The 24392-nt window shown below is 43.3% G+C and overlaps 3 protein-coding genes across 4 annotated transcripts; 1 reads left to right on the forward strand and 2 right to left on the reverse strand.

Annotated features, from left to right (window-relative positions):
* Positions 1 to 4243: 4243 nt before the first annotated feature.
* Positions 4244 to 15652, forward strand: adamts13 (ADAM metallopeptidase with thrombospondin type 1 motif, 13). 2 transcript variants are annotated; one of them, XM_062383501.1, is made up of 29 exons: positions 4244 to 4386; positions 4667 to 4736; positions 4859 to 4992; positions 5287 to 5370; positions 5529 to 5653; positions 5753 to 5899; positions 5995 to 6129; positions 6868 to 7018; positions 7135 to 7239; positions 7360 to 7511; positions 7606 to 7669; positions 7979 to 8105; positions 8203 to 8351; positions 8453 to 8573; positions 10269 to 10349; positions 10448 to 10629; positions 10774 to 10930; positions 11723 to 11852; positions 11948 to 12127; positions 12249 to 12447; positions 12523 to 12625; positions 12697 to 12826; positions 12943 to 13125; positions 13250 to 13454; positions 13851 to 14133; positions 14215 to 14358; positions 14456 to 14635; positions 15030 to 15205; positions 15318 to 15652. In XM_062383501.1, the coding sequence occupies exons 1-29, from the start codon at positions 4309 to 4311 to the stop codon at positions 15477 to 15479; spliced, it is 4137 nt and encodes a 1378-aa protein (XP_062239485.1). In that variant the 5' UTR covers positions 4244 to 4308; the 3' UTR covers positions 15480 to 15652. The 2 variants fall into 2 exon arrangements, with proteins under 2 accessions (XP_062239485.1, XP_062239494.1); XM_062383510.1 differs by having other exon boundaries at positions 4670 to 4736.
* Positions 14696 to 21753, reverse strand: zgc:154046 (Carnitine O-acetyltransferase-like). Its single transcript, XM_062383523.1, has 14 exons — positions 21577 to 21753; positions 19821 to 20090; positions 19388 to 19506; positions 18821 to 18874; positions 18552 to 18717; positions 18254 to 18428; positions 17546 to 17724; positions 17362 to 17462; positions 17157 to 17276; positions 16944 to 17066; positions 16727 to 16862; positions 16577 to 16639; positions 16346 to 16483; positions 14696 to 16228 (listed from the first exon to the last, which is right to left on the reverse strand). The coding sequence occupies exons 1-14, from the start codon at positions 21601 to 21603 to the stop codon at positions 16013 to 16015; spliced, it is 1887 nt and encodes a 628-aa protein (XP_062239507.1). The 5' UTR covers positions 21604 to 21753; the 3' UTR covers positions 14696 to 16012.
* Positions 21754 to 22140: 387 nt separating this feature from the next.
* Positions 22141 to 23591, reverse strand: LOC133932953 (immediate early response gene 5-like protein). The gene has a single exon (XM_062379874.1). It carries the CDS (start codon positions 23417 to 23419, stop codon positions 22550 to 22552), a length of 870 nt encoding a protein of 289 aa, XP_062235858.1. The 5' UTR covers positions 23420 to 23591; the 3' UTR covers positions 22141 to 22549.
* Between the last annotated feature and the right edge of the window lie 801 nt (positions 23592 to 24392).

Below are 24392 nucleotides of genomic sequence, written 5' to 3' on the forward strand. Positions count from 1 at the left end.
ATTTGGAGAGTATAAGGCCAGCTGAGAAACCATGCAGTGTGGGAATGAAGAAAATGGTTACCATATTTGCTGAAGGAGAAGGACAGAAGTTAAAATTGCTCTGGAGCGTAAGATGAATGTTCTGCACTCTTCACAGATATTGATTGCTTATTAGGGCTACAAGTAAGATGCAAGGACGAGTCATTTTTCCCATGAGTCCCGATTTATCACATTTGTTGCTCGCGCGTGTTATTCATGATCCTCCTGCTCAAGTGCAAACTTCGCAGTCAGACTTTTCTGTGTGCAGCTTATAAAAACTCAGCTCCCAGCAGCATCTGTTCACTTCCAGGCTGTGTTCATTAACAGCTGCCCCACCATCATCTTAAAGCCTGGTATAGAAGCTTTCTGCCCATTCACAGGAGGCTTGTATCTAAATAGGCTGTCTGACTTGGCCAGCTTTGTATTCAGTGTCCTACCCTTCAGTCCCTCATGCAGTCAGCTGCAGTTACAGTAGCCTCGTAGGAATAGAGGGAGCAAGGCACAGGAGAAAGGGGCCAAAGTAAAAGGGAATAAATCAATGCAGGGTTTCTCATCTTTTTATGCTGTAGATCTGAGAGTAGATGGAGTTTGATTCTTTATAGAAATATAATTTACCTTGAGTTCTATAAGACAGATGATGAAAACTCACCTTATCTGCATAGTGCAGTTTACACATTTAGGCCCACATGGTTTGTAAGTACATGGATTCTGATTATGTCAGTGTCAAGATTGGAGTTGGTTTATATGGAAAAGGTCATCAATTAAGCCTGCTCTCTGATATCATTTGCATTTATCCCTCCGTTATCTATGCCGCTTATTCTTCTAGAGTCTAGGAGGGCTTGAGCTGATCCCTGGACAGGTCCCCAGCGTATAGCAGGGACAACATCCGCATGTCTCTGACTGGTAGGAAGCCGGAGTACCTTGAGAAAACCCACGCAAACATGGCGAGAACATGCAAACTCCACAGAGAAATAACAAGGATTCAAATCAAGTACCTTCATGCTTTGAGCCACCAGTGCTAACCACTGCAACACTGTGCCGCATATGTTTTAATGTTTTTGTTTTTTTAATTATTGTTACCTCAGGACATTATATATATTCCTTTTTGATTACAGCTGCGTGGCTGACAGAAGTCACAGGGGAAACACGTTTTAAGTTAACCCACTCATATGTATCAGAGTGTTTCTAGTAGTGGGGGAGGAGATAATCAAACATTGTATTATGAAATGTAAACATACATGGCGAGTGAAGCCTATTCCTTAATGCAATGGTCTACCTCATCATTATGGCTGAGTCCCAGCGATGGCCTTTACCTTGCCTCAGCAGTAGGTGCTTCTGCTGCGGGAGGTCAGGGTTTACTGTTACCTGCCCACTCTCCAGTGGAGCAATTCTCTTCTCTTTATTGATCAACATGTTGTGGAGTAAGTATGGATATTAACTAATAAACCTAGTGAGGTAAAAGTGAAAAGTACCTGGAACTAAATGTTGAGTACATATATATTTACTAAAGTATATGTACTTTGTTAAATCCCACTACTAGAGCTATCTCGACTGAAATATACAGCACCATCCAGCTCTCATTCTGCTTTGCTTGGTGCATGACAGTCATTTCCAGTGATGCAGAGCATGAATCACTCACAATAATTTCTCCTTTCCCTTCCCATCATTGACTGTCCCAGTACAGAAACACCTCCCTTGAAAACAATTCCGTTTAATTACTCACACATATTTGTCCATTTACGAGAAACCTGACACGGCGCTCATTAGACAATCATCGTCAGCACAGGGGCACAATTAAAAACCCCTGTAGTGTCTTCACATCAGTGTGATCTGCTGGCATATGCAAAAACAGCTGGGAGACGACTGACAGCAAAAAAACACTACCTTGAAAATATATATATAATCTTGCCTCTGACTTTCACCACCTTCAGTATTGCGTACATGCTGAAAAAGTCATAGTCTCTGTAGCTGACGATTTACCATCAACACTTTATTTGTCTTACTTAGCAGAAGAACTCCATCAGCAGGAGGTAATATCCTTCAGTTTACAGATTTCTTACATTACAGCTTGAAGACAGAGCTGCTCATAAACAAAGAGCAGCATGATTGAGAGGAGCAGCCATATATTTGAAAAGTGGATGTTCTGAGGCCATTTAGTGGTGATAATTTGATGCATGGCTCTAACTTTGATTCAACAGCTGATCCATCAATCTGGCAGCTTTATAAATAGGCACGCACAAACTTTAAACAGAAACGCAGCCTCAGTGAGTCACACATGAAAGGTGCGCTGGATTTAGACACGGCTGTCTGGTTATAATAGCAATTGATAATTCTGCATGGTAAAAATAAACATTTGCGGTCAAGGTAAAAGATAAAATTATTGTATCGCTCAGTGTTTCAAGTCTGTGCTTCATACGCAAGGTTCCAATGGTACAGCTCCAGAAATTAACATCCTTGATAATAATAAACTATGATGGTTATCTTATAGGGGATGAGTTGTATTAAAAAAGCAGGTGAAGAATTTATAGTTTTTACAGACATGAATATTTTACAGTGACAGATGGAGGGAATGAGGAGAAAATGGACGAGAATCTTTTCATGCACAAGCCACAGCAACTCTACATGCTGAGAGATTGGGGTTTGCAGTATGAAAATCTTCTTCAACAAATGTTTTTCCAGAAGTGAGTTATGGTTTAGGGGGATTTTAATTATAGATTACAACTATGAAATAAGAAGAAACAGAACGACAAAACTGAATCTATAACAGAATAGCAGAGATTGTGACTTCCCTGTGTCTAACTTTGTTCCTTCCACAAACAACTCCCTCCTTCTCCAGAAACTGCAAGCAAGCAGCATTTTCCCCGAGGCGTCATCTGTTGTGCCCACTTGAGTATCCCATATGACTGCGTATATATAATTTAGGACATCATAAATATACAATCCCCCACCAGCTTCCCAACAGACATGGGCACGAGGATCCAACAACACTTATCACAGTCTGTTGTGCTTGGGAAATTCAGAAGGGCATTGAGGTTTTAGTGGAGTGGCGATGCTGTTGTAATGCCTGTGACACGCTATTAATTCAGACTGACAACGGACAGATATCCAACAGACTAATGGCAGATGGGCCTGAATCCTGGCTTTATGGAGATAAACTATATACCCCCGTCAGGAGAGGAAGGCAGGGGCAGGGGGGCTGGTGGTAAACACTGTCTGCGGTATGGTGAGACACTTTAGAGTTTATCCAATAAGTGAAATACATTGTTGTTGTTGCTGGATGTGATTATCATAGCAGGAGTAAAAGGTCGCCCATTAAGCACTAAAGATTAATCAATAGAGGGTTAGAAGTAGGACACAATCTGTGGGCCAAAGATTGATGCTATTTATATTATCAGCATATATGGAAATATGTCAAATTGCTTTCTACCATATTGAAATATAATATATATATATATATATATATAATCAGTGCTAAACGTTGAAACGATAGAAACGTCTATTTTCCGACCCAGTTTAAGTAGTAATAGAAAATTATTATAACCATGAAAAGGTTTGCCAGTTATGGTTGTTTCTAGGGAATCTCTTAATTTCCAAACAAGACATTTAGCATTAGACAATGTGTTATGTCTATCATATATATATACATGTATAAAGGACGTTCTTTTGTGGCGGAATGTGTGAGCGTCTGCTCCCTCCCAGTTTTTTTCAGGATTGTGTCTGCCCTCTAATGGCCACATGAAGCAACAGCACTTAATCCTATGTATATCATATTAAGGATTAATACAGCAGTGACTGCAGCTGTGAGAAGCTGAAATGAAAAATGATGTGTGCATCCAAAAAGGTGGGATTGGATGAAAGTATCCAGCCACTGACTCTCTCTCTCTCTCCCTTTCTCTCCCTCTTTCTTTCTCTTTCTCTCTCTCTCGCTCTCGCGCTCTCGCGCTCACTCTCGATCTCACTCTCTCTCTCTCTCTCTCTCTCTCTCTTTTTTTTTTTATTTATTATTGCTCAGTGATGAAAGACAGGCACTGACGCAAATTAGTCATAGCATTAAGAAATAAAATCCGAAAAAGAAAAATCAGCCAATGAGAGATGTCCCCTTGGCCCCTACGTTGGAAAGAAGAACAGCAAATACGTGTGTCACACATCAACTTTGTCCCCCTTGTTTACATAAACACATGTTACACATGCCCCCCCCCCCCCCCCCCCAGTGGAACTGTCCTGCCTGAGTAGCAGGATCACATGCTGTCCTAGAGCAGAGCAGGTAGACACACAGGAAGAGGGGGAAGCATGGTTTTTACGACCCTGCTCTGTCTGCTGTTACTGCGGCCTGGCCTAAGCGCTCTAATGAGATCTCCATTGGACGAGGTAGGTGGAAAGCTGCGGGTGAACAGGAGCACAGCGGTTAGTGATTCCACTGCCTGGGACTTCTGCAAAGTACATTGAACTCTCCCACTTTAATCTGTTTATCATCCTGTGGAAGCCCACAGCCTGGAGAGTCACAGCTGTGTCCGACTGTAGTTACATGATGACTTGTAGAACAACAAACTGTTTGTTGTGTTTTCATTTAGTATTTTGGGATCTAAATTTAGTTACAGATTTGATGGAACTAAATGATGCAGTAGCTAAAAATGTTTGTTCCCTTCAGAAGCTGTTTCCTCACCCCTCCAGTCCAAGAGACACAGTTTATTCTTATGATTCTTCTCCTGATACCTCTGGTATGTATTCCTATGGCAGTACGAAGACACACATGAGATACAATCAAGAATATTTCAAGTGCTGATACTGTTTGAGAAATGTTCTGGTTTATGTTTCTACTGTGTTCTGTTCTTGCTCTCAGAGGGTGTGCGGCTGCCTCGTTCAGCCGCGATGCCAGATATCACCCACCTGGAGCTGCTGGTGGTGGTGGGACCTGATGTCCAGCAGGTCCACAAGCAGGATACAGAGAGATACACCCTCACCAATCTCAATATTGTAAGTCAGAGCAAGAGAAGTAACCTCTGTTAAATGGATTACATTGTCAGCTCTTTAAAACAAGGGACTTTGACGTTATTTACTACACTGTAAGGCAAAAAATACGGTGTTCTCAATAAATTACGAAGACAAGTGAAAAACAACTAAAGTTTAAGTGAAAAATCGGTTCGGATTTTTGTTCGTTGAAATGTTTTCATATCCAGCTCTAGAGAGTGTGCTGCAACACTATAGTCCCAACACACTGTGAACATCCTGAAATATATTAAATTGACTTATGGACCAATATCCACGCAGGCGTCAGAGCTGCTGCGAGACACGACCCTGGGCGCCAACATGCGCGTGCACCTGGTCCGCATGATCATCCTGTCGGAGCCAGAGGTAAGTTACATCTCAAGTTCACGTTAGAGTCAAGTTCACACGTGAAATCCAAAAGTTCAATAGCTGTACGTGAAGTCTTGATATTTAGACTTAACATGTGTGCAACGATTTGAGAGTATGGAGTATGTCCTCTCTTGTAACTGTCCACCTTCTTCTAGCCAGAGATCCAAATGTCCACCAACATCACGTCATCTCTCAGGAGTGTGTGCGACTGGAGCAGGAGGATAAACCCCTCCAACGACACAGACCCACTTCATGCTGACCTGTTGTTATACATCACAAGGCATGTCGGGGGCATCTATCTGGCTGTGTTACAAGTAGATGTTTCATTATTTATGTATGAGCACACCGTGTTTTACTGTGGATCCTGCATCACAAACAGGTATGACCTGGTGTTGCCTGATGGGAACAAGCTGGTCAGGGGAGTAGCACAGCTGGGCGGGGCTTGCTCCAGTGAATGGAGCTGTGTGATTGCAGAAGATTCAGGCTTTGACCTGGGCGTAACCATCGCTCATGAAATTGGCCACAGGTTAAACAGACTGAAAACAAACACACTTCAATATCTATTTAATAATGTGCATTACAATTCATTAAACTATGTATTCTGTGTGTCTCTCCTCACAGTTTTGGTATCAACCACGATGGAGTGGGGAACCCCTGCGGCAGGAGTGGCTTCATGATGGCCTCTAACGGAGGCTACAACAGTGTGGATCTGACCTGGTCTCCGTGCAGCAGGCAGCAGCTGCTCTCGTTCTTCAGGTGGGTCGACCTGCTCACCGCAGCTGTGCCTGGAAATGTCTCGCATTCATCTGTTGAGCAAATCTTTAATCTATAAGGCACAGCTAAAAGTTACCTTCCATCATCTTAGGCTGGTGGAAGTTTTCACATTTCGAGGACGTTTGATCAGCATTTAGTTTGAAGTTCTTATTTATCTTTGTTTGATATGATGAATAATAGTTAGGTTATGTTAGATTAGATCAGAAGATTCAATTAGAATAGGTTTGTTTGGATTACAATAGGTTAGTTAAGGTTAGGTTATATTAGATTAGGTTAGATTAGAGCAGGTTCGATTGGAATAGGTTAGAACAGGTCTGTTTGTATTAGTATAGGTTAGGTCAGGTTAGGTCAGGTCAAGTTAGATCAGTGAGGTTAGGTAAGCTTAAACTTTACTGTCCACAATGTGTTAAATTGTCTTTGACTTTACAGAAAAACAACAACAAATAAAAACTGTACATCTGCAGAGCTCAAAGTTCAATCATAGTAAAATACAGTTCAACAGACTTAATACAATGGTTATATAAATTAAAGTAGCTCATACTTTATTATTCAACAATTTGATTGCACTAGGGACAAACGATTTATTTTAGATATTTCCAGGGGCTTTTTTCGCACCATTCTTATGCATACACTTAACCCTAACCCTAAATCCAACTGTCATAACAAGCAACAAGTGGTTTGTGAATGAGATGTCAAGTGCGTTGGTTTTTCCATCCCCAGTGAAGGGAAGGCTACATGTGTGACAGACCTGCCTGTAATGGGAGGCTCCCTGCAAGACTGGAAGCCTGGTCTATACTATGGAGTTGATGACCAGTGCAGAATAGCCTTTGGTAGCACTGCCAGAGCCTGCTCTTTCACCAACCCTGACCTGGTAAGTCCCCTGCAATACCAGCATGGCGCCACCAGGCGTCGCTTCACATGCCAAATACACACATAATGACCTAATTTCTATCCATGTGTCCAAAATTGTCTTTCTTTCCCCATCAGCCAGCTTGTCGTGTCCTGTCATGTCAAATCAACCCTGACGACAACAGCTCCTGCAAACGTCTCCTGGTCCCACTGCTGGACGGGACAGAGTGTGCACCAAACCAGGTACTGCTCTAGGATCACTGAGCGATTTGTGTGCTTTATTTATGTCCTCCCAAAGTATGATCAGCTCCCAGAAGTAGGCACAAGTATGTTATTGTCACGAGGTGCCATCCTCTCCTTCAGTGGTGTCTGAAGGGTCGCTGTGTGTCCCCGGATGAGCTCAGCTCCTCTGTGGTGGTTCACGGCTCCTGGTCCAGCTGGTCCGAGTTCTCCCCCTGTTCACGGACATGTGGTGGGGGAGTCACTCATCGCACACGGCAATGCAACAACCCCAGGTGACAACTGTGTGGCAGGCATCAGTCAAACATAGGGCCATCATTCTTTAATATTCTTGTAAAATCAAACGTCTGTGATGTCGTTTTTTTCCAGGCCAGCTTTCGGAGGGAATGATTGTCAGGGTCTGTATATCGAGGCTGAACTTTGTCACCAGCAGGTAAGTTCTGACTGGTTGTGTTTACAGTGAGTCTCCATAGTCTCCGTCAGTACTGTTTGCTGAGTGCAACATCCCACATTTTAATGATTTGTTGTTAGTAGTTTGAAGCCTCCAGAAACATAAGCATTGATGACTCAGGTAGCTGAGGAGGTTAACAATTGAGCCGGGCTTCCAATCAATTTTAGATAAAGACAGATGTATTTTTTTAACGCCTCTTCAGTGGTATTTGGCAAACCTGACATCTAACTATGATTAAAAAGCTGGAAATTGAAAAATGCCCTGTTCTTCTTATCACCACTGTTGCTGAAGCCATGTAAGGGCACCCAGCTAGATTTCATGGCAGAACAGTGTTCGATGACAGACCTCCAGCCGCTCTACCTGCTCCAGAACACTGCCTCCTTCTACACATGGATCCCTGCTGTAGGCTTTGCACAAGGTAGGCCTGCAGAAAACCCTTTAAATGACAGTAACTACACCTGCTACACCCCCCCCCCCACCCCCCCTCTGTAAATTGTGCTTATTGTCAAAACCAGGGGATGAGCAATGCAGATACATGTGCCAGTCAGAGGGAGAGAACTTCATGGTGAGCCGTGGCTCTCAGTTTGCGGATGGGACTCGCTGTGAGTCAGACCCTCCGCCTCCCTTCGGCTCTACAGCTGCTTGTCTGAGAGGGAGATGCCAGGTAGCGATGACTAAGCAAAACATGCTGGAGAGCAGATGCAGTTTTACTCTTTCACATTTATTTAAAAAAAAAATCTCTGTTCACTGTTTGTCTCTGCTCAGCTTTTTGGCTGTGACAGCATGCTGCATTCTGGGAAAGTGTGGGATGAGTGTGGGGTGTGCGGTGGAAATGGATCGTCCTGCACTTTGACCTCTGACTCCTACACTGCTGGTCAGGCCAGAGGTAACAGCAGCGTGTAATTACCGAACACATTCAGTCACAGAAATCAAATTGATTTAAATCATCGAAAGGACTGTGCATCTTATTTGCTTTAAAATAGCAATTTCTGAATAATTTTGATGGAACACTGACTTGAAGTAAGGAGGATGGAGCAGTTTTCATTCCCACTCCTCACCCTGAACGCCTGTTTTTGCTTTGTGTAACTAGAGTGAGCAGGATATGTGAGAAGTATGGAACTGAGTGATATAGTCACCATTCAAAGTGTCAGAACCAGGCCCAGCAAGTTCAGGGGTAATACTGAATGCAGATCAGCTAAAAAGACTTAGAAGTGATTATAGAGTTTGGTGGATAAGTTACAGCAGCAGCTCTTCTGGTTCAAGAAGCTGGGGATCATGGGTAAAATACACTGTTGTGTTTTAGTTCAGTGACAGTCAGTGCTCTGGTTAACACACTGGTAGATTTAGCTTGTTCTTGACATGAAAACCAGTTCATCATTCGGACGTGCAGCCCATCAGAATGAATCACCACATGTGAAGCTGCAGAGGGCGCTGTTGCTCTGATTCCTACCTAGTTCTCTTCACGTTATACCCAAAAGGGTGTGTGAGCACAACCCCTCAAAATGACATCCTCTGCATACAGATCAAGACACATCCCTGTTCAAACAGTTTGTCGACTGGTGCGATGCTCACTACCTTCTTGTGAACGTGAAGAAAACTGAGGGAATAGTCCAGTACTGCAACGCACCCATAAACCAGGTCTCATCATGTAAATACCTCTGTGTCCACGATGATAGCTCTCCTACGTGGCATGTACATGTTGAAACCTTTGCTCTTGTTAACAACAGAGGATGTATTTCTCTAGGTTGCAATGTTATGTCCCCGTTCTATCAAATTAGAGAGTGTAATTTGCTACGGTATAAAAGTATGGTCTGGTAATTTGTCAGCACAGTTAACGTCTAAGCCTGTACGCGTCATTCAAACAGCCGTGACGATCGTAGGAAAAAGAGATCAGTTCTATTTTCAGTCGTGACATGAAAAATCTCTGCTTGGACAGGCACGTTCATAGAATAAGACACGTTGCCCTCATGGTGGTTCAGGATGCCACAATGCAGACTGAACCGGTACAAGATCCCTTAATTCTATCCTCTATCAAAGTACTAAATAACAAGTAGGATAATTTTGAGATGTATTTATCTCTATCTATTAATGTTTTTAAGTTCACTACTGTCCCTGGTATTCTCTTATCACTGACACCACTACCCACCAACATATGAATGGTTGCACGTTCTGTACACACGTCTGAATGTACGTACTTGTGTGTGAGGGTATGTTTATTGTGATGTAGGTTCTGACGTCTTGTATGATACAGGGGCCTGGAGCCCAAGATGACTTTCCCTATGGGACAATAAAGTATACCTTACCTCACCTTCTCTTACCTCACCTTCTATTTCCTCACCCCACCTCACCTCACTTTACCTTTCCTTACCTAACATTACTTCACCTCACCTCACCTTACTTGTCAAATGTTTCAGTTTATCTTAATGTTGATTTAGTATCTTTTGGGCTACAATTTCAAAGTTTTCTTGTGTGATGAAAGTAATCAATAATTAATTGATAATCAATTAATTGATAATCATAGTTACATCCTTAATATCTGTACGGTTTTCACTGAGTTATAATTCAGTGCTTTCTGTTTCAGAGTACACCACCTTCCTCTCTGTGCCAGTGAATGCCACTCAGGTTCATATTGTAAACAGGGCGCCTCTCTTCACTCACATGGGTGAACGTCATCACTTTACAAAAATGTCTATGTTTCTACAACAGGTGCCACAGGACACACTAAAACTTATAGTTGTTTTTTGACGTCTGTGTCCACAGCTGTAATGGTTGGGAGTCGGTACGTTGTGTCCGGATCCGGCAGCGTGGCGCTGAATACGACCCACCCCTCCCCAGTGGATGACAACCACCTAGAATACCGTCTTAACCTGACCCCTGACTTTTTGCCGGCGATGGAGGAGCTGCTGCTGCCTGGACCGGTGCAACAGGAGATATTTGTACAGGTAAGGACACACAATCAGAATAAATCTAAATGCAACGGTTGCAGCTTTAGCTTATACAGTGCGGACAGATGTTAAAACATACTCCAAAAACTGAAATGGAAAATCCCATGTGCCCAACTTTTACACAGATTTTTCTCTTTTCAGGTTTATCGCAAATATGGAAAAGAATATGGCGAGAAGACAAATCCAAACATTAGCTACCGGTTCTATCTTCCCACCAGAAACAGGTACTCCACAACTGTCGCACCTAAAGGCAAATGGGCTGTCTTTACAACACCCTGCTCTGTCTCCTGTGGATCTGGTAAGTCACTGTTTATCAAAGGTCAAAATGAAAAACACAAAATAAGGATATACAAGTTACAGCAACATTTTCTGTGGCTGGTGCCTTTTTAAATTCACAGACTGGCTTTCTTGTTTTATGAGTCAGTGGTTTTGAATGACAGGAGAATGTGTGTAATAGTGTGTAGCAATAATTTAGAAACCGTTTTCTATCCCCTCTGTTACAAGGACTCTCTGAATATGTTTAATCTCTGGTGATTTCAGGAGGAAAATGACACCAAATGAAACTGAGCTGATTAACTGAAGGGTCACACACTAGAACAAATACAATTGAACTGTTGTTTAATGTACTGTATGTTGTTTTCGTATTAGATTCGATTATTTTTTTTAGATTAGATTCAACTTTATTGTCATTCCACAGTACAAGTACATATACAACGAAATGCCGTTTAGCATCTAACCAGAAGTGCCAAAAAAGGCAGTAAAGTGCAGAGTATTGTGCGTATTTAAAGTGGAATGTAAATAAATAAGATATGTACAGTAAGAAATATATAAGGAATAGTACAGTATTAAAAGGTATTTTATGATATAAGAACTATGATAAATATATAAAAATACATAAATATGAATATACTATAGGCGGGATAATACAGTTGTAAAAAAAGTAACAGTGTAGTGCAAATTCACAATCTTTATTTCCTTGTCCATACATGATGCTCTCCTGCCCTGCATCTGAAATGTAAACACCTGCCCTAGAACAGAAATCGTGTATTGTACGATTGTGGATGTCCTACTAATATTCTTTTATGTGCAGGTGTACAGACACATATATATGTCTGTGCAGATGAAGATAGCAAAAGCCATTTGGAGGAACACAACTGTGAGACACCTATGTCGCCTGTACCGCGCCAGACGTTCTGTACGCTCTCACCCTGTCCCCCCGGGTACGCTCATGTCGTTTCAGTTTGTTTTCATCTGGGCTGACATACAGTTACAGCTCAGCACAAATAGGTTGACAGAAAAATGTCGTGTTTCACAGTTGGGAAAGAGGGAAATATGGGCCCTGTAGTGCCTCCTGTGGTGGAGGAGAGAGGGTGCGTCCTGTGACATGTGTTCAGAAACAAGGAGCTGATGTGGTGACTGTCCCAGATTCTGAGTGTTCACCTGACACAGCTCCACCTGCTGTCGAAAGATGCAACCTACAATACTGTCCTGCCAGGTATGACGTCTGTAGTGTTGATCATTGGGAGTAGTGGGTCAAATAAGTTCCCATGACCACAGAATATGAAGGGGTCCAGGTGTTACCCAGTTTGAACAACAGCACTCACACATGTTGACAGATGGCGTGTATCAGAACCAGGGGAATGTTCAGCAGTGTGCGGGCCAGGAGAAGCCCAACTGACTGTATCATGCGTCCGCCCAGAAGCTGGTCAGGATGTTGAAGTGGATCACAGCTTCTGTTCAAAGCAGATCAAACCTCCTGTTTCGGTGCCATGTGTGGTGGACGTTTGTCCCATCGGGTGGGACACTGAGGGAGAGGTAAAGTTAAAAATGACTCAAATCTGACTCTTATTACAAAATGAATCATCTTTAAACACAGCTCTACTTTTCCAGTCCCAGCCCATGCTGAAGTCCGGTTTGCTGCCCCGCTCCAGACAAGCTCCTGTGTATGTTTGGAGCCCTTCAGTCAGCCAGTGCTCAAAGACCTGTGGCAATGGTAAGAGGAAATTATATATACTTGCCTTCATTTAGAGATGGCATGTCCTCATCAGATAAGGTATCATGCAGGAACCCTGCAGGTGTGGTTCTCCTGTGTGGACCACCAGAGCAAACTGGGGGTGCCGGACTTCCGCTGTGATGCTTCTTCCAAACCTTCTCCCCAGTCTGAGATCTGCAGCCCCTCTCCCTGCCCTCCCATGTGAGAAACCCCAGTCTTGAATTCACCTGTAGTACACACTATTCTATATGGGAATTTAGAGGAAGGGAAAACAGGGATTTAACAAATGCCAGCAGTAAAATATTTCTAACTACCAGGTGGCGCTCTAAGCAAGGAGTCTGCAGTGTAACGTGTGGAGGAGGGGTGGCCAACAGGGTGCTGTACTGTGCTCTGGAAGCAGGAGAGGAGGAGGAGGAGGAGGTTGTGGAGGATTCAGAGTGTAGTGACTCTCTCAAACCCACAGCAGTGGTTTCATGTAACACCCACATCTGCCCAGCAAGGTGAATAACACACACACACACAAACGCACACACACACGCACGTATACACACACACACACACACACACACACAAACACACACACCTCCCAGAAGAATGATCTCACTACCACTTTCACTCATCCAGGTGGAAGTTGTTCAGGACGTCCCCCTGCTCTGTGTCCTGCGGATTGGGCGTAGCTAAGAGGGTTGTGTCCTGTGTCCAGTTTGTCCAAGGCAAGGAGAGTGTGGTGCCAGTGGAAAACTGCCATGAAGTGGTCAAACCGGCCACCACGGTGCCCTGCCTGGTGCAAATCTGCACCTTTAGGTGGGAGGTGAAGCCGTGGAGCCAGGTACTTTTCACAGGAAAGACAGAATGGCCTCCAAATGTGAAGATTAAATTAGATTAGAATGGATCTGATGATTTTTTGGATTTTGTCAACTGGCTGATCATGTCCATCACTTGTTAATCATTCTGTGATTCCTGCTTCTCAAGTAGGGAGATTTACTGCTTTATATATCACTATAGATTAAATAACTTTGGGTTTTGAGCCATTGGTCACAGAAAATATAACATTTGTGTCTGCACAAGGTATCATAAGGTGTCATTGGTTGCAGTCTTAGATAAGAGAAATGTCAATACCCCTATACCACCTGTCCACCTGAGTACTGCTTATTATGTGATATGATGCATGATTTTGCTGACACGGTTTCCCAAGCTTACTTCCCATGTTGCATTCCTCCTCCAGTGTTCAGTACCCTGTGGATATGGGATCCAGTCCAGAGCGGTGTCCTGCCTGGGCCCCTCCAAGCCAGAACCCCTCAGCCCTCTGCTTTGCATGCATATGCCCAAACCCATCACCATCCAGGGCTGCAACAGGGGCAGCTGCGTAGATGTGGCGCCCACCGCCGCTGCAACGCAGGCTGTCCCGATGGTTGACCTCACAGATGGGCCTCTGCTGTCTCCCACAAGTCAAACAGAGGCCATTGATTTCCCACAAACCACCACAGCAGCCATCCCAACCCCTAGAGGCATAAGCTCTTTGACTCCCGACCCATTTGCAGCGCGAATTGGTTGCAGATGCAGGGTTAACGGTGTGTGCTCTTTTCCAGGTGCATGTGGACAGCTACTCCTGGAGGAATCAGGCACAGTGGATTTGAAAAACGTAGCCAACCGCTGCACAGTTTCCATAGGTCGACCTCTGGATGAGGTTATTCACATTAGAGTGGAATCCAGCTCCTTGAATTGCAGAAAAAGTATGGTTTTTTTTAAATATGCAAAGGATGTCACTTCCTTTTCTTTGACTATTGCACCAAAATAACTGCCTGTACCTCTGTGTATGTGTCCCTGCAGAGGAGTCTGTGGCATTTTTTGACCGTCTGGCATTTGTGAGGAAGTGTGAGCAGGTAGCAGGTAGTGAGCTGACCACGAGAACCAACAGCCTGCTGGTTCGTCAAAATATGCTCGCTCCTGGAAGTGGAATTGTGTTCAGCTACACGTCACAGAAAAACCTGAAGAGGAGCCACCATCAGGGTGAGACAGTGTGTTTGTTCTCTGTGTGCAGAGCTGCACTTAAGAAAGAAACCCGGGATGTAATGTCAAAAAAAACGAAGATGTTTAATGAAAGAAGATATTAGTACTATTAGAATGGATGCAACTATAAGGGAAATGCAACAAATGTGGGGGCCCAGTGCATCAAAAAGGTTCAAAACTGATGGTAGATATATGTTATAACCTGAACACTCAGTGAAGCTGAAAAACAACTCCCCATAAAAACACCATAAAACTGAATCTGTTGCTAACACTGTTTTCAAAAAAGGTTCATGTTTTGATCTTTACGTATAACACTAATACAGGTGTTCATATGTAATTTGTTTACACGTTTGCTTTAACAAAGGGTTAAGTACACATGGTCTTTGCCCCACAGACTGCGACATTCAGCTGTTCTCCCCCAGCGGTGACTTTGAGAACCCGACGACGTCCAGCACCAACCACACCTGTCGAGTGCTCATCAACGCCCCTCCCGCCGTGAAGATCAGAGTCCAAGCACTGCACATTGGATTAGCATTTAACGCCACCAACTCGCAGTCTACATACATTATGGTGCGGGCCAGCTTCTTTAACTTGTGCTGTTGTTTCAGTGTGCTCCAAAGTGCAAAGGAAAAAGTGCAAGTGTAATAACTACAGGGATATTTTGTCTTTTTTTGTTGTTCAGATCCGGGACATGGACATCTTAAAGACCAACGTGTTCAAAGGTCAACAGCTGTTTGTGTGGCATTCCTCTGGAAATATGGCAGAGATTGAGTTTCACGGAGACTACCTTCATTCTAAAGGAAGCTTCAGAGCGATGTATTCCTTTATCAGTCGTGGATATTAATTTATAAAATATACCTAGAAGAGGGTTTGATTTTTATGTCTTGCATATCTTTTGCTTAAAATATGTATTTAAATGTATATGGTTAGAGAACAAAATCCTTCAAAACATGATTTTCATACTTCTGTGATAATTATATTGACATGAATAAATGAACAAAACAAACCAAAACACTTGACAGTCAAGCGAGGACAGTGTCATTCTAGAAACTGGTTAAGTATAAAGAAAGGAAAGAAAAAATAATACTATAACATTTAGCAAATTGTGTTCATTTAAATTTCAAATGGATATAACACAATATGTTAAAATATAGAATTCCCAACACAGAGATTTACTTCTCCTTTCAAAGGCAGTGCATTAACCATCACACATTCCCACTCTCTTCCCACAATCCTTCGTTAACAGGTTTCCCCCTCAGCTCCAACACACTCAGTACATTGTGAGTTGATGCCAGTGCGGCGCTCTGCCAGCGACTCAGTTCCAGCTCCTGTGCGCCGCAGTGGGACACAAACACCACAGTAGGATCCCATATGGGATCACTTCTCGGCTTTGGCCGTGTCTTCCAGGAGTGCCCTCATGTCCAACAGAGCCTCCTCTACAGCCTGGGCAAACTTGGCAGCGTGTGTCTCCTCACAGCTGTTGAAGGCCGTGATGGCGATGTTGATGTGCTCATCCATGGGATTGTAACACACTCCATAGCCATCTGGCACCACTGGACCAAAGCACATCACGCAGTCTGTCTTGGAGCCAACCTGGACACGCAGACGGGAGAGAGAGATGAGGGCAAATACTACAAGAAACTAATTTGATGGCAGATAATCGTTTGCTCAGTAATAATAAACTGTTTGTTCTCTTAGATGCAAATTTACCTGGCTGGTGGAGAGATTATAATGCTGAGCCACAGCAAAAGACGTATCCATGAATATCTCAGGCATGGAGGTCAGGTCATTAATACCCTGGATCTTCAGCCCGAGGAGGTGTCTCTCTATGGCTTGTCCATGAATCGCCTGCAAAAAGAAAAGTGGAATTTGTAGAACTGAAATGAATCTGATGATTTCAGAAAAAAAACAGACTTTATATCGATGGAGCCCAACTCTGACCTTGTACGTGTTGTCCTTGTGCGTCTGAACGGCCTTCTGCAGCAGCTCCAGCCTCTCTGTGTTCTGTTGAAAAGGTATTTACTGTTCAGTCAGAGCGTACATGGTTTTAACTTCACATTCATTGAGAAAAGTCTTGTGGTTCAACAGCACCTGTTTAGCTGGGTCTTGCATTGCCTCGACAAATTTTGACGACTCAATAGTAGTTGAAAGGATTGCATCCGTTCGGCCATATTTGAACATTCGTAACGATGCACTCTCATATGTGGAGCAGCAAATATTATACATCCTGGAATTCAGAAATAGCAGGATATAAATGCAGTTTCTTTCATGTCAGGATCATTTTCAACTGCGGAAACTTCTTTCCTACCTGAAGTAGGCAAGCTGAAGAGCCATTTGCACAAAAGCATCTGGACTCAGCTTATGTTGCCTTGGCACATTTTTTCCAAAATGAGAAAACATAAGCACCTTCACATCCAAGTCGTGCACCATTCTAGTAAAACGAAACAAAGAAAGATGAGCAGGTTGCACAAAATCCTTAAAGCTGAGATGCTTATAATTATCATGACGGCACCTAACATACATGTTCATATTTTGTTTGGCATTCTCAATGTCTCTCTTGACTTCGGGTGTTATGTTAAAACGCAGCTTCTGAGGCATCTGCAGAGGAACCATGGGGGAGCGCACTATTTCAGTCTTCTGCCTGTTGAGAAAATGTCAAATGGTGAGTTCATTTGAAAAGGGAAAAAAAGTGTATGTAAAATAAAATGAAAATAAAATAAACTCACATGTATTTAACAACGTAGTCCACGAGAAACACGATGGGTGGACCCTCAGCGGGTGCATGTTCGTACACCAGCCCACATGTACCGTCTTCACCAACTATGAACTGTGGATGATGCAGGTGCCTTTAAATTCTCAACCACCACAAAACTCCAGTTCATGGTTTTATATTTGAAGTCTCAATCTGACCTGTAATGTTTTATCAAACCAGCGGTTGCCGCTGTTCCAGCGAGCTCCTCCTCCATGTAGCATCTGTGCTGCCACGCGGCTCTGATACAGCTCATCGGACACACGCGGCATCGGGGCGTCCAAGCAAACGGTGAAGATGCTTTTTTGGATGGCACGCACTGACTCCTTATTCGTCTTATCTGAGGGGGAATAAAATGGCTTTACAAGGTCTAAATTATATTTCACCTGAAATGTGCTTTAAAATTAGAAGATACATCTAGCTGATACTAAAGCTGCTTCCAGACATGCACTGATCTTCTCACATTTTCCAGAATTTTTTAAACAGGCTGTATGTCAGACCACAAATTTTTGGAGTTAGTCGCTCTGGACATTTTCTAAAAATAATTATGTTAGTCCCCAAGTTAAATAAATGTGAGCCCATTAGACAGAAGCAAAACTAAAAATACAAGAATCCAAACATCTCAGGATGGAAAAGAGGAGCCATCCATAAAGAAGATGCCGACAAATGTGTTGGAAAGAAAACCAGGTTTGAGAGCTCATAGTGATAAGTGCCAATGTGGGTGGCGATGAGCTGTAATCAAAACCAGGATTTCCACAGCAGAATCTATCCATAATGTCCTGCCTCCTGCATGTTCTACTCAGACATTTTCCTGTTGTTCCAGAGTCCATGTCTGATAACAGCTTGTGGTTTACCCCTCCTCTGCTCACCTTTGATCAGGTTGTTGTAGGCTTTGCCCCAGGTGTTGCGGTGCTGTGACGTAAGGATGCCAATCGGCTCTTTGTTAGTTTGCAAAGACGAGTTCCAGATCTTCTCCAGCTGCATGTAGATCTGATCTACTGTCAGTGCAGTGCCATCGCTGTTGTAAACGTCCAATACAAAGAACTGAAGGAGACAATGGCAATGTCAGGGTCATGCAGCCACAGAGCCAGTATTCATTAAACCACTGCACCAATGATAATGACATAATAAAATTAGCTTATGATGACCATCTGCCATCTAGAGTACCTGGAAGTTGTGGACCACAGTGATGTGAGATGGAGGGGTTTTCCCGATGGAGTGGTTTACAACGGTATCTCTCTTTGGGCCGGGGACACGACAGGACGACAATATCTGGTAGTACTGATCCATACACAGCGGCTTCCCACTCAGGTACTCCACTGGCAGGGTGTCACTGTGACACAGCACCGCAAATCATCCATTTGTAGTTTTTTTGACATCAATGACAAAGAGATTTGTCTGTTATAACAGCTTGTTTTAGCCTCAGACAAACTCACGTGTCAATCATTTTTTTAAAGTCCAGAACTCCTGCGATCAGTCTGGCAGCAAATCTGCAGGGAAGAGATATACATTTGTCTTTGTCAACCACCTGGTCGCCTCTTGTTTACTTCAACAAGTAAATTCAAACTGTGTCACTAGAATGATGAGTCTATTATACCCTGCATACTTCAAATGTAACCCTTGGCTTCACTGCAGTATTTCATTATAGGGCAGACGTATTCACCATATCCCACAGGTCACAGAAGTCAAAAACAGCTGAGCCACGGTGTGGGCAGCCAGAGCCCTTTAAATAGCCAGCATGTGGAGGGAAGCCTGCGCAAAGGTCAGCTAGAACATCCAGCCTCATATAAGCTTGTTTGTACTTTTGCTTCAGCGTGAAGAAAATCACTTTTGGAAACAACTTAATGACTGCTGCTTATCATTGGATTTCACTGTATAACCCATATTCAGGGAGCACTACAAATTGGCAGCATGCCTTAAAAGTATTTTTTTGTTGTTGTTTTGTTTAGTCAGAGCTTAGCAACTGTGGTGGATGGTCCTCGATATGGACGATGCTTTCTCACCTCATCTGTCCTTGGCGATCGCTGAAGCGCATGCGCGGCAGGACAACCCCGGGGCTGGTGTAGACCGCCACCGGCATACGGCAGTCCAGATAGGCCGACTGCATCCACCATTCTGATAGCTACGTAAACACAGCAGTGGTAAGAAAGTAGAATTCATGACGTCTGATACAACAACAGACTACTTCCTGAAGAAGAGTTTACATGAACTCATTAACTAAACTGTAACGGAAGCAGGAGTCAGACTACACACAGCCACATAGACCTCGCTGCAAAATAAAAAGTCTGGGTGCATTTAAATACACAGCATCTTTATGCTGACTCAGCAGCAGGGAGGCTTTGGTTTAATTAAGTATGGATACTTATAAAAAAAACTACCTTTACCTTCTTTGTGCACCCACTATATAAAACATGCTAAATAAGTCCAGATATCTACCCAGTTTTCTGTCTTGCGTGCCCGTCGCTCCAGGCCTTTCTGCAGCCTCTCTCCCACACCCCCCTTCAGAAAGTCTGCCACCAGCTCCTTGGTGTGTTCCAGCTCCTCCTTGCTGACAATGGGCTCCAGAGAGGCCAGGTACTGCTCGCATGTCTGCTTCAAGGCCGGCACCGGCAGCTTGGGTAAATTCTCCTGGTGCACCAGGGACCTCTGTGGGATCTGTGTCACCGATCTGAGCAGGCGACACGGCGTCACCACACCTGGCCGGAGCTGGAACACATAAACTGGATGAGCACAAAGTCTAAACTAAAATTTAAACAGATGGTTAAAACCTATATACTAATTGTAGAGTGTACGGTAAGACAGGAACCAGGATGTGTTAATGCTTTGCCTGCTTTAACTGATTATCGGCTCTCACTGAGTAGTGAATGTTTTGCTGATTGTTGATTCAGATGTTTTCGATTTCACTCAACGTTTTGATGTAAAAAAAAAATAGGGTAGGACTCGATAAGTATTCTCCTAATCCTTTACAGACATGTTTTATTCCTTTTGAACATTTGTTATTGAAGTTCACTATTTTGCCGTGCCATTTTCTTACCTACTTATATATATATATGTATTTCTATATTTATTAAATACATGTTGGAAATAAAACCTGTCCCCTCTGCCCTTACATATTACTTTAAAAATATGAACTACTCTTTGTCTAAATATAGTAACTGACTTGGCAAAACATGGCTCAGTGCATTGATATAAAAGTGTAATTTAATCTCAGTGAGAACTGCTCCAGCCAGATGATTAATGGGACTCTATAGACGGACACCGCCTCACAAATCCAGGTGTCAACATGTTGTTAAATGTTTACTGTACACGATCGCAGCCTCAAGGAGCAAATGGCATCAAGTGAGAGGACTGGACTCAGTTATTTACTAAATATTTATCAGTAAGATGAGTTGATCTTGTGAAACGTGACACAGTCGAACTGTTGGTTTGAACACACTGCTGTGGACTGTGCCATCTTAAAAATAGCAGGTTGACACAGTTGAACCTTTGGAATGACAACTACAACAAACACATGAAACCAGAAGTAGTTCTGTGATATCACGATCACTGCTGCGTACCAACATGAAAGCCATAGATGTGTAGAATTATGATTAGATTTGTATAATGGAACAGGAGGGATTTCACACTTATAAACTGAGTAACAATGGGAGTTCAAATTAATCTCCAACGTTCACATGAGTGGGCATATTTATTTTTGGTCAAGTTTTCAGGTGTGAAGGAACTTCCGGTGCACGATTAAAAAAAATAAAAGTGTTATTTAAACCGTAGCTTGCAGCGTTAATAGTATGTTTTTGACCTTAAATGCCACAATCACTACTACAAAATAAAGACAAAGCTCTGGATGGAGCTATGCAGACGACAATACTAACACTGTAGCACAGTTTCCGATGTCCTCTTTGCAGCATGCGCATTGAGTTAGCATTATGCTAACGGCTAGGCTAACATTAGGTCAAATATCACATCGAAAGGCAGAGAGACACTCGATAGTAAAATAACAAAACACTGCCTTTACTAGCATGGCACCTAACATAAGAACGGCCTGTAGCTGTAGATACATTAGTTTGACTTGAACCTAAACATCGTCATATTGTTGTTGTCCTGTTGCTGCGCCCCACCCCCTTAACTCAGCCTTGTGTTACGATGAAGCTAAACACAAGCACACAACACAGTTCGACATTAACAACCCACTCACCCCGGCTCGGACTAACACGGTCCACATGCTGGCGGACAGACGCGCTAAGGTCTCGGACTGTCCCGGGGAGTGTGGATGGTGGAGCCTCGGGCTCGGGCTGACATGTCTCAAGGACAAGCTCAGTCACCGTCTATTCTCAGCTGAGAGAGACTGTCTTCCCCCCCCCCGGACCCACCGAGCGAACACACAGCTCCTCTGAAAGTCACGCTATCATCTGTGGAGCTACATGTGCGACTGCTGCTTTAAGCTAGAGATCACAACATGTCCCTGCTGTGTAAAAGCCTCATTTCGTTTCCCTGAGGAACAAATACATCACTTTCATGATATAAACTATTAACAAACTACTATTCATTCGTTTTTCTTGTGGCATAGTCCCACAATTTATATTATATTAGTGTAAGAATGATAATTTCAAAATAAGAGTGCAAGGTCACCATATACCCCATTCGTGTGGCCTATCTATTGTATAGCCACTCTTAACAATATAACAGGCTTATAAAAATTCATCACATATTGTAATTTAAAGCCAACAAATCAGAAGTGTTTTTAAATGATGTTATTTTTTATTGACTGATAAAAGAATACATTTACAGGCTGATGATTATCTGTGTTTGGTGCAAGAGGCTGCACAGCTCTCTAGAGGCCACATGGTGGCGCTCGTCAAACATCTATACAGAGAAACAGCGGCAAACTCATTCCTTCAGGAAATGTACAAACCAAAGCCAGACTCCTCCAGCCCCATGCAACTACCCACCACACACATCAGTTTAAATGAAAGGTGCATTTAATCTGAAGTCAGATGAATGGAAACTTGGAGTGTTAATGCGTAAAAGTCATTCAGAAGGATTGTGATTGCTCTGTACATCAACATTTTCTTCCCATAACAGAAGACAGAGAGAGAGGATTGCAGTCGTGTCATGGTTTATTTGAAAGCAATAAAATAGGCAATACAAAGAAAAATCAGTCATACAAATCAAAACGCCTCGATGGCTCTGGTCCAGCCGCTGCCTGTCAACAGTGTGTGTTTTATACAGATTGTTTGCGAGGAGAATATCTGCTCAAGGTCCGTCTGCTGCCAACTCACAAAGTCAGAGAGTCCACCTGAGCCCAGCACTGACATCAGGTTAGAGATGTTCGTGCTGTCCGAGTCTGAATAAGAGTCATCGTCACTCCTCATTCTCTTACATGGCACCTGCCCAAAGTCTGGTAAATAAAAGTCTGGATCAACAATGTGATAACTTGTGTCCATCTTTCGCTTCTTGGCGTAGCAGTGCGCGCCCTGCGGCTGTTTCGGCTGCGCGCAACAGTCTGAGTGGAAGTATCCATTGGTGACAGTGGTCACCACATGCGTGTCCAGGTCGAGCACCGTCTTCTGGTTGGCCTGTGTGTTGGGGACAGGTAAGTCCCAGGATGATTTGTCCGCACAACTCCAACAGGCTTCCGGAACCATGAGCTCAGAGTCGCTTGCTGGAACCATTGCGCACGCTGATGCGTCTTGGTGCGCCAGCTCCGCAGGCTGGCCGCCGGGCTGGTGCGCTCCGCAGTGCCAAGTGTCCGACTCAACCCCAGTAAAGTTGCAGTAGAAGTCATCGGCCAACTCCGTAAAGCTCCCGGTCAATTCGAGGTATTCTTGCCTGTCACGGTCTGCGGCCACGTCCTCATAGTGCTGCGTCCTCTGCGCCTGCGACAAGTTTTTGCTCATGTAAAACTGCCTGGCGTTTCGCAGTACGTACGTTACCAGCAAGTTCTTGTGGAGCTTGATGCCTCCTCTCTGCGTCCTGGAGCTTTGGATTTTCCTCAGTGAAATGGAGATCAGATTCTGTGCGTCGAATGCACACTCCATCCTCAACCGGGCCGCCCGCTCTCTCCTCTAACACTCTCAAATCGTGGGTTTGCTCGCTGGAGTTATATTCATGTGTTTAGTGGAGATTCCTACTGGATTCGTGTAGACTGTGTCCATAGCTCTCCATGTCTTCCCAGTAAGGGCATGGACTTGCAACTCTCATCTTTCCTTGCCACGCCCTCACGTAGACATTGTCCAATGAGAGGGAGGCGGTGCTTCTGTTATACGCAAATATCACCACGAGCCTCGTTCAGGATGCACGCAGGAGCGGGCATGCTGCATTTCACTAAATATGTCCTGGGCTTTTTAAATCTCAGTGCGGACAAAAATCATTAGACTTCGCTATCCGCGCAGAAGTAGAGTGGAATAGAATAAAGTGGAGGGGACCAGAAAAACAGAGACATGGAGAAGCATAGAATAGAGTACGCAGTAATAACACAGAACAATGTTATAGCCTGAGCCATTTAGTATAGTAGTGATATAAAATAAAGAGTCACAGAATAGACATGGGAAGACTAACCTAATAGAACAGGACAGAACAGAAAATAAAGAATAGAAAAGAGAGTAACGATGGAAGGAAAAGAGGAAAAGAAAAAACAGGAGTTGAAAAGAAAAGACTTGATTTCAATAGCAATATAAAATAATAATAATAAAATAATGAAATAGTCGAGTGAACAATTCAGTAGTAATAGAATAAACAAGAGAATAAAAGAATAGTATAAAACAGACTCACAGAATAGAACCAAACAGAACAGAGCAATGGAATAGAATAGAACAGAGAGTAATATAGTAGAATAAAACAAAAAGTAATAGAATAGAAGAGAATAGAGAGTAATTGCACAGGATAGAAAAATAATAGAAGAGAACAGGGCAGAGAGTACTACAACAGAACATAGAGTAACTAAATACGAGAGTAATCAAATATAAAAGGACAGAGAGTGATAGAATAGAATGGAACATTGACTAACAGAGT

The sequence above is a fragment of the Platichthys flesus genome, chromosome 3, assembly GCF_949316205.1.
Source record: "Platichthys flesus chromosome 3, fPlaFle2.1, whole genome shotgun sequence".
Lineage (NCBI taxonomy): Eukaryota > Metazoa > Chordata > Actinopteri > Pleuronectiformes > Pleuronectidae > Platichthys > Platichthys flesus.

What these genes read in the sequence shown, in the direction of transcription:
- zgc:154046 (XM_062383523.1), bottom strand. Translation starts at nt 21,603, where the DNA reads ATGTGGACCGTGTTAGTCCGAGCCGGG. An exon ending in GCCAAACAAAATATGAACAT is followed by an intron (nt 17,067 to 17,156) that starts GTATGTTAGGTG and finishes TCGTTTTACTAG; the next exon opens with AATGGTGCACGACTTGGATG. An exon ending in TGCAAGACCCAGCTAAACAG is followed by an intron (nt 16,640 to 16,726) that starts GTGCTGTTGAAC and finishes CCTTTTCAACAG; the next exon opens with AACACAGAGAGGCTGGAGCT.
- LOC133932953 (XM_062379874.1), bottom strand. Translation starts at nt 23,419, where the DNA reads ATGGAGTGTGCATTCGACGCACAGAATCTGATCTCCATTTCACTGAGG.
- adamts13 (XM_062383501.1), top strand. Translation starts at nt 4,309, where the DNA reads ATGGTTTTTACGACCCTGCTCTGTCTGCTGTTACTGCGGCCTGGCCTA. An exon ending in CACTGCTGGTCAGGCCAGAG is followed by an intron (nt 8,574 to 10,268) that starts GTAACAGCAGCG and finishes TTTCTGTTTCAG; the next exon opens with AGTACACCACCTTCCTCTCT. An exon ending in GAAGAGGAGCCACCATCAGG is followed by an intron (nt 14,636 to 15,029) that starts GTGAGACAGTGT and finishes TTTGCCCCACAG; the next exon opens with ACTGCGACATTCAGCTGTTC.